Source organism: Nicotiana tabacum, chromosome 11 (assembly GCF_000715075.1).
Source record: "Nicotiana tabacum cultivar K326 chromosome 11, ASM71507v2, whole genome shotgun sequence".
NCBI classification, from domain to species: Eukaryota; Viridiplantae; Streptophyta; class Magnoliopsida; order Solanales; family Solanaceae; genus Nicotiana; species Nicotiana tabacum.
In genome coordinates, this window is record NC_134090.1 from 91,307,731 (window position 1) to 91,317,882 (window position 10,152).

Sequence of the window (10,152 nt, forward strand, 5' to 3'; positions counted from 1 at the left end):
TGTACTATTTTCCTTAATACTTTTAATTTAAAAAATAAATCTAAACCATCAATATCGAATTGATTATTATGCTTTAAGAAACATTCAAGATTAAAGGCAATATTTTTTCAAATTTTCATCATCTAGTGATCTTAGTTTTTACCACTAAATAGAAAACCAAAAATATTTTCATATGCTTCGAATTGTTCAGATATATTTTGAAGTAAAAAAATAACCTTGTCTACTATATAAAAGTAATCAATGGTTAACGTAGGAGACATCTCTATTTTTTTCCCGGGGAATCCCACTACTTAGCTTTCAATTTGCCTATGACCATCAAATGAAATGTGAATAACCTGTCTTCTAAAGGACTTCTCGAAAGATCTTGAGATTTCATTATCAACATCCTCATCAAATTGTTACTTCCTATATATCACATGTTTCTTACGAAATTCGGGTTCGATATTTATTTCAAGTGCAATTTTCTTTGCAAAAATCATAGCAGTTGCAAATCCTTCTTTTCTATATTTGTTAAAGAAAGAAATCAAACTTTTTCACTTCACAGATTGCTTTTAAACTTATACATAACCTATTAGGTATAACAAAAAATGAGGCCTCCAAAAATATGCGGCCTAAAGCAGTTGCTTTACTTGCTTTATGGAAGGGCTGCCCGCACCAAAAACTATCAAATAGAGGGAAGAACTTTTTTCTTCTCTCTGGAACGACCCCTGGCTTCTTGGCGGAAGACCAATGAATAGGGACGGAGCCAGGGACCAAGTTACGGGTTCGGTTGACAGTAACTTTAGTTCAAGTTCAAACTTTGTATTTACTTTAAAAAATTTATTTAATATATACAAAACTACAAATTATTAGTTTAAAATCCAATAACGTAAAAAAATTAGAATATTGAACCCATAAACTTTAAATTCCAGCTTCGTCTCTGCCAATGAACTAAGAAATGAACATGAGAGCAATAAGAGATAAATTTTCATAAAAGAACAAAAATTTTGGAATATAAAATAAGGAAATCCTACGTGACTTTTCTTTTAATCGGCTAATCTTAATTTAGTTTGCACGCGGAACAACCTAGTATAATCTTAGACATTTCGATTTCTTTGATAGAAAGCTATATAGTATAAAATCCAAACGAAAATTTAAATGTCGTTATTAAAACAAATTAACCTATCTGGTCAAGTTCAAAGATTGCTTTTATTATTACTATGGTTTTGCTTAGTTTTATCAATTGCACCTATTTCAATTAGCTAGACTCCAACACCCCAAACTCTTCTTACATTCTAAATAGATGAACATAGCTAGTCTTTATTTATCTTACCCTAGTTAATTTATTTGCGCTTTGTGCGATTATAATAAAATTATTAATATGTTATTAAGTGATATTTATAAATTAATTCATACTCCATAGAGCTAAAAAAGAAACATGACAAATACAACTAATTTTTTATTTATAAAATCATGTTTGGACTCTAAATTAGTCAAACTTTTTAATATTAAAACTTAAAAGTATTATAAAATAACAACACCTGACTGAAAAAGCTTCTAAAAATATAGTAATTCACAAAAAATAGATATATGTGTTGACATACACAAAGGCCCAGAAATACACACAGGCCCAGCTCAATAGTTAGCCCAATAGCTAGTGTTTTTAGTATTTCAGTTTTGTATCAATTAGTGAGATAGCCTCTTTTACATTTGTTTGTAGCCATTTTCATGTAAGTATAAATACTGAGGACCATTCTAGAAAGGACACATTATTATTCATTTTAATAAAAGGATCAGATATTTTCCACCATCTTCTCTCTCTCGTTCTTTGAAGATTAGGGTATTTTCACCACGAAAATTCCCTCTTAGCTTCCGCAAATTTCTCTCTTAACATGGTATCAGAGAGGGACATGAGTTCCTATCCCCGCTTAACTTCATTCGATCGTACTCGTATAGTTTGCTGTTTACAATTTTAGGTTATTGAAACCCTAGCTTTTGATTTGGGGTTTTTCTTCGACTGAAACGAAATTCAATATCAGCCATGGTTTTTCGAAGGTATAATGACGGTTCGCTGGTGGCGTTCCTCTTATTTCGACCGGTATTTCCTCTTCTGCTTCAGAATTTAATCTATTTTGAAGGCCTTGTCTTTTTCGAGTAGTGAAAAAGGACGGTACTTTCTTCTCTAATCTCTAATTGCATGCTTCAATTTCTGGTAAATTTCTACTGTATTTGAGAATTTTGGATGCAAAATGGGTGATGAACATGTGAATTCCTCTAGTCAATCCGATGGCTTCACTATATTCACTTTAGATCCCTCACATCCTCTTTATATTCTTCCCTCAGATAGTCCTGGTACTCACTTAGGGGTCATTTGACACGAGGTATAAGAAGGTATAAGGGTGGTATAAAAATTTAATACCACCTTAATACTCTGTTTGGTTAGCAAACCAGTTATAAGTTATCCCGGTATTAATTTTAACATTGGGATAATGTATACCTTGTAGAAGGTGGGGTAATTAGCATCGATATAACTTATACCTTCTTCCTAGAAATTATGCAATTGTCATTCTTAATACAACATACCAAACAATGAATAAACAACAATCCCAGCATAACTAATCCCAGCATAACTTATCCCAATATAACTTATACCGGCATAACTTATACCGGTATAAATCGTATTCCAACTAACCGACCCCTTAGTATCTCCTCCTTTCGATGGTACTGGATTTGTTGCCTAGCGTAAAAGTATGTTAGTTTCCCTTTCTGCCAAAAATAAATTGGCATTAATTGATGGTCGTCAATCTAAACCTCATAATGACTCACCTTATTACCTCTACTGGGAAAGGTGTAATGATATGGTGGTCGTCTGGTATGAGAGCTTTGGTCAGTCTAACGGTTCCAAGTTCATTCAGATACAAAGGAAAATTGGAACCATTTCCCAGGGTACCTTAGACATAGCCTCTTATTTCACAAAGTTTTGTAGTCTTTGGGATGAGCTTCAGACTGCTTATGTAGGTCCTACATGTTCATGTGGTGCTCTACCCAAGTTTCTTGATGAAATGAAACTGTATTGGTTGTTGGCCAGACTGAATGAGTCATACAATACTATCAAAAGCAACATCCTCATGATTTCACTACTCCCATCAGTTAGTAAGGCCTATTCCATATTATAACATGATGAGAGACACAGGGAAACATCTCTAGCTCCAAGCTTCTCCAATGATTCTATCTCTTTCTCTGCATCCTCCACTCCTTCAACCTATTCACAAAATCATGGTGGGCAAAGATCTTTCAATAAGAAGATCCAATTTGAGCCAAAGAAACCTGGACAACCCATGATGTGTAGATACTGCAAAAAATCAGGTCATACCATTGAAAAATGCTATAAACTTCATGGGTTTCCTTCTGACTTCAAGTTAACAAAAAACAAGAGATCAGCCTCCTGTGTTCAAGCTGAGGGTACTACTTCTACCCTATTGGCTTCATCTATGGAATAATTTTCACCTGTCAACCATGGATTCACTACAGAATAATATCAACAGCTTTTTACCCTCCTGAAGCAATCACACATCTCTTCTGGAATCTCAAGTGATTCTCACTCTGGAGACAATCATGTATATGCTCACTTTGTAGGTTTGTTTTGCAGTCCTGTAGTTAAGACTGTGGATTTCCATGCTTGTGCATCTTCACAATTAAATGTTAACACTTGGATTCTAGACTCAAGGGCTACTAATCACATGACACCTCACAAATACCTTCTTCACAATCTTCAACCATTAACAAGACCTTACTTAATCACTTTACCAAATGGCTATAAAGTAAAAGTTGTATCTACTGGATCTTTACAACTTATATTTGATATTGTGTTACACAATATTCTACTTGTTCCATCTTTTCTGTTCAACTTAATTTCAATATATCAACTTCTTTTGCAACTTCATTGTATTGCAGTTCTCACTACTTCCCTTTGTGTCACGACCCAAACCGATGGGCCGCGACGGGCACCCGATACCTTACTCAATCGAGTACCAATATAACGTATCATAATATCATAAATAACTGAGTCGGAGAGGCTTCCATGAGATAAGTAGGATACAACATGAAATACCAACTTATACTTAAGACATACGGGCCTATAAGACCAAATATCCACTCGTATACTGAACATAGGCCAACAAGGCCATACAATCTTTTACGTGCATGACATCTGTCTACAAGTCTCTAAGAATATATAATTTTCATAAAGGTTGGGAAAGAGTCCCGCAATAAAATAATACACGTCTAAATTATACTAACCAAACGAAAAACTCCGAAGCAAATGGAGCGCACCAACATCTTCCGCTGAGCTGATAGCCTACTTGGAGGGCTCTCGACCTGTCTATCGGGACCTGCGAGCATAAAACGTAGCGTCCCCAGGCAAATGGGATGTCAGTACGAATAATGTACCGAATATGTAAGGTATATAAATAAGTACATAACAGACATGGAAGAAATATAGAGTAAATGACTCAACATGTAAGTCTAGATAACTCTGTAAATCATGAAATATTTATAAGGTCATGCATATATGTATAAATGTCATGCAATGCATATGTATGTACGTACATAACATCATCAAGCCTCTGAGGGCATGCCATCATATCAATTTGGCCATTGTGGGCAACATCATCGTATACCAGCTGATCAGGTGGTGATGCATATATAACGTCGTAACCTTTTTCCATATCCCATATACATATATATACATATATACACGTATATAACACCGTCTGAGTCATGAGTAAATGCACATGTAAATGAATGCAATGCATGAGAAGTACGTTAATAAAACTTCTCGGAACGTCATAAGACCATTATACCTCTGATTAATATCATGAAATAAACTTTTTTCAACTTATGTATTTTTATGAGACCTATGAACATATGATAAAATAATAGGACACGGGGAAATTCAAGAACATAGGTGCCTCTAATACTTCTATTAATAGTCATTATGAAAATTGCGCATTTTCTCGTTTCGTTTATATCGTATGGATCATGCCAAAAGAAAGGAGGGATAACCTTAAAATACCCGGAGCAGGGAAAATCCGTATAATATTCTTGGAAAAGGTTGCACCGCACTCCCTTAGAATCGCAAAATCTCATGTTGCTAATGTGCTAAAAAATCTCGTTGGATTTATTTTGTAGGAATTCGTTGAAGATTTCTTAGAAATCTCTTTGAAGACGTTAGGAATACTTGTAGGAATTGTTACTGACCGATTGTCAGTGTCTTTAAATTGGAAAGAAAATTGCTATTGTTTGATTGTAGAGTTTTGTAAGGATTCACGTTGGTATCCATCTGATTGTAAGGTATTGAAAATGTTAGAAATGGGTTATTATGTAACTAAGGCATTAGTTTGCCACGTAATTAAGAATGACCATGAGTCATTTGTTTGATTAGATCTTTGCTGCCACGTGGGGGTGGGGTGGGAAAAGTTAATCTTTATCCACTTATTAGGTAATTAGGTAACAACCCGTTGCCCGGTAATTACCAATTACGCGCATAATTTTTAATTATCTCAAATTACTTAAAATTCTACTTATTTTTAATGTACTTTATACATCCTACTATCATGGTCATATGGTACCTTGTATGGTACTAGTTCATAAATATCCAGTACTAACGCTCGATCCGAATTTTATCCCAACATGCCAAACTTGGACCGAAAATTCATTTTTTTTGACTTGCTTCCCCTCTCACCTTCACGAATTTACTCATTGTTTGAAATAGCATAATCCTTATAATCTCCAAATAATTTTTTTCTTGGACTGATGTCAATTACCTTACGACAAATTCAATGTACAATACTACAGGGTGCAACATCGTCGTAATTTAATACTGCAAAGCGTAACATCATCGTAATGTAGTACTGCAAGGCATAACATCGTTGTAATATAATACTGAGGGACATAATATTGACGTAATATTGCGGGGCATAACACATTGCTTCTTACAGGGCCCTTCTCTGTAGAGGCCACTGGGAATTGGTAAGGTTGAAAATGGATTGTATTATCTTCATCTTGATAGTCCTTTAGTTTCCTCTTTTCCATTTGATGTTTCATGTAATGTTTCATCTTCTGTTCCTATTGTTTCTCCTGTTTTCAATTCTGTCAATCCCCTTCCATTAGTCCCTCATGTAATCCATCTCTTGATATTAATAAGACAGATTTGTTTTGGCATCAAAAAATGGGTCACATGCCTTTCAATAATATGAAATCTATTCCTTTTATTTCCTCACAAATTTCTTCTAAACAATCCTTCCTATGTCATATATGTCCTATGGCAAGACAACAAAGGTTGCCATTCTCTGATAGCACTACTCAATCTACTACTCCTTTCTAATTGATCCACATTGATATCTAGGGACCTTATAATACTGCTACATATAGTTATTTTAGATACTTCATTACCTTAGTGGATGACTACTCCAGGGTAACTTGGACTCACCTAATTTCTAGCAAAAGTAATGCCTTGTCTGTACTCAAAGCTTTCACTTTTATGGTACAGAATCATTTCCACACTTCAGTTCAAACCTTCAGATCTGATAATACTTTTGAACTAGGTTCTAGTTTAGAATCCAGATCTTTCTTTTCTTCTCAAGGGATTCTGCACCAGGCCACTATTCCCCACACACCACAACAGAATAGTGTTGTGGAAAGGAAACACAAACACCTCTTAGAAACTTCCAGAGCCTTATTATTTCAATCCAACTTGCCTACTAAATTTTGGGGTGATTGTGTCCTTACAGCCACTTATCTCATCAATAGGTTTCCCTCTACTGTTCTTAACAACATATCCCCCTATGAGAAACTACATGGACATTCACCTTCTTATAATCATCTTTGATCTTTTGGATGCCTTTATTTTGCTACCTCTCCTAAACATAGTAGAGATAAATTTCAGTCTAGAGCAATCTCTTCCATTTTCCTTGGCTATTCTTGTGGGAAGAAATGATACAAATTGCTTAATATGTCCTCTCAATCTATCTTCTACTCTAGAGATGTTGTTTTTCATGAGTATGTTTTCCCCTTCTCCATTAATTCTTCTAATGCTTCCCGTCCTTCACCTTCCAGCTTTGTTGATATTCCTCCATATAGTACACCACCTGTTGTTTCTCCTCATTCTGCATCTCCACTTGTTTCTCCTCCTATTCCTCCTTATTCTACATCTTCCCCTGTTTCTTTTCCTCCTGCTGTTTCATCTCCTATTTCTTCCTCTCCTTCTCCTCCTAGTGATGTTCCAGCTTCTTTACCACCATCTTCTGCTGCATATACCTCCTATCTTCCTCCATCTATTCCTCCTCTTAGAAAGTCCCTTAGAGTGTCACATCCACCTCCTCATCTGGAAGACTATATCTGTTCTGCCCCTGTATCTACTACTTCTAACATGTCCACCACAGAATTGCACTTGCATGAGCCTCAGACTATCAACAGGCTGCTTCCAAACCTTCTTGGCAGGAGGTCATGCTAAAGGCGTTTCAAGCATTAGAGGCTAACAATACCTAGGATATTGTACATCTTCCCTCTAACAAAAAGGCTATCCCTTTCAAGTGGGTGTATAAAATCAAACAGAAATTTGATGGTTCTGTTGAGAGGTACAAGGCAAGGTTGGTCATTAAGGGTGATACTCAGAAGGAGGGAATTGCCCCAGTTGTCAAGTTCACTACTATCAAATGTCTTCTATCTCTTGCTATAAAGAGAAACTGGATTGTCTATCAACTTGATGTTAATAATGCCTTCCTCCATGGTATTCTACATGAGGAAGTTTACATAAAGGTCCCACCTGGGATACAGGTTTCCCCTACTGATTCTTCTCCATTCCCTTTGGTTTGCAAGCTCAAAAAATCTCTATATGGCCTCAAGCAAGCATCCAGACAATGGTTTTCTAAATTGGCTGAGGCTTTGTCTACAAGAGGCTACATTTCTAGCATGAATGACTATTCCTTGTTCACAAAGTCTACCTCTACTTTCTCTTACAGTCCTAGCTGTGTATGTTGATGATATTTTACTAGATGGGGATGATGTTGTTGAATTAGACAGTGTTAAACTATTCCTTGACCAACAATTTAAGATAAAGGATTTGGGGACAATCCATTATTTCCTTAGTTTGGAAGTCACTAAATGTCCTGAAGGCTACATCATCAGTTAACAGAGGTTCACAAATGTCCTGCTAGCAGAATTCCATTGCCAAAAAATTTCCCCTGTTGTGACTCCTCTTGATACTTCTGTCAAGTTATATGCTGATATGGATGCCCCCTTGACTGATCCCATCACCTATAGGAGAATTATTGGCAAGCTCAACTTTCTCCAACACACAAGGCCGGATATATCTTTTTGTGTTCAACATCTAAGTCAGTTTCTTCAAGCTCCTCAAGTTTCTCATATGCTTGTTGCACTTCATGTGCTGAGGTATCTATCTAATGCTTCTGCTTTAGGGATTCTCTCTCTTCCTCTTTTGATGTTTCTATCAAGGCCTACTCTGACTTTGACTGAGCTGCCTATGCTAAGTCAAGAAGGTCTGTTTCTGGTTTTTATATTACACTTGGTGGTTCCCCAATCTCTTGGAAAAGCAAGAAGCAACTCATTGTTTCATTGTCCTCTGCTGAAGCTGAATACAGGGCTCTCAGAAAGGTGGTTGCAGAGGTCTCATGGTTGGCCAGGGTACTGGGTGATCTTGGTTTACATGTTTCTGCTCCTGCTCCCATCTATTATGACAACCTTGTTGCTTTACACATTGCCAAGAATCCAGTCTTCCATGAAAGGACAAAGCATCTCGAAATTGATTGTCACTATGTGCGTGAGAGTCTTAATTCTGGGCTGATATCTCTGCACTTTGTCCCCAGTTCTGTAACAGAAGTTCACAAATGTCCTGCTAGCAGAATTCCATTGCCAAAATCAATTTTATCATCTAGGTATCATCCATTTAAGCATCTAGGTGTCCCTCTGGACAGAATTTTACTATGGTGCAATGGCAATCCTTGATTGAGAAAATAATAGTAGCAAAAATCTCCTCTAAAACAGTAAAAAAAAAAAAAAAACATTTGCTGGTAGATCACTTCAACTGGTGCAAACTATCTTTTTTGGTATTCAATCATACTGGGCTTAATTGTGAACACTGCATGTATATGTGCTTTGTCAAAATAGTACTGAGACCAAAGATCAGTTATTTTGAGGATGTCCTTTTATCTAACCTACGTACTATGGAGCACACTTTTGAGATGGGTGCAGAGATACAACAAAGTTGGCTTCATCAACGTCGTTTCCAGTGGATCATACAACAGTCTAAAGGGAAGAAAACGATGGCCAGATTGCTTATATACACTGAATATGTGCATGTAATATAGAGACAAAGGAATTGCTCAATCTTTGAACAAATCTCAAAGAGCCGGACATTAAATGGTGGATCCCGAAGAGGCACGATGGTTTATTAGATGCCTATATGATTTTGAAACGGTTCTTTTTCACCTTTTTTTTTTAATTAATTATTAGAGAGCTGTAATGTAATCAAGCCTTTAATTGTTTGGACGAACTGAAAATCGTGAAGATTTTTGTTCATAACACCTGGGTTTCGGATAATTTTGAAACGGTTCATTTCTTCTTAGAACTACAATTAAACCTTAATTGTTTCTGATTTTAATAATTGACAATATTGTATGTATTAAAATAAAAGGCAAAAGGCAAAACTCTGAGAAATTAGATAAATATATTTCCTGGGATGGGAGGGGCCACGTAGATGGTTTCTAAAAAATTGTCTGAATTCATTTAACGTGAAGTGAAATTATGAGAAACTAACGACACATTTATTCTTCATTTTCAACTTTAAGACGTTACTACTATTTTGCTTCATTAATTCCCCCTAACTCCTTTTCTATTAAATATATTTACTCACAAATTCTCCTCCATTCCAATATTTTTCTTAAAGACGCAAGATGGCAAAGCTGGTGAGACTTGTAGTAATTGCCGCAGTTTCCATGTTTCTTCTTGTGACACCAATAGCACTAGCCATTGAAGAAGACTTGGACAATGATGTTGATCTGCTAGAAACGGATGTTATTGGTTATGATCAATCGGAATCCAACTACGACGAATTCGCTATATTCAGTTCCTGGTCCTAATAATAAACAAACGTTG

At 36.0% G+C, this 10,152-nt stretch overlaps 1 protein-coding gene across 1 annotated transcript; it reads left to right on the top strand.

Annotated features, from left to right (window-relative positions):
• Positions 1 to 1,751: 1,751 nt before the first annotated feature.
• On the top strand, positions 1,752 to 9,576 carry LOC107793106 (uncharacterized). The gene is made up of 2 exons (XM_075225283.1): positions 1,752 to 8,430; positions 8,630 to 9,576. Exon 1 carries the CDS (start codon positions 6,992 to 6,994, stop codon positions 7,490 to 7,492), a length of 501 nt encoding a protein of 166 aa, XP_075081384.1. The 5' UTR covers positions 1,752 to 6,991; the 3' UTR covers positions 7,493 to 8,430; positions 8,630 to 9,576.
• Positions 9,577 to 10,152: the final 576 nt, after the last annotated feature.

Excerpts from the sequence above, each read along its gene's own strand:
- LOC107793106 (XM_075225283.1), top strand. The coding sequence starts at position 6,992 with ATGTCCTCTCAATCTATCTTCTACTCTAGAGATGTTGTTTTTCATGAG.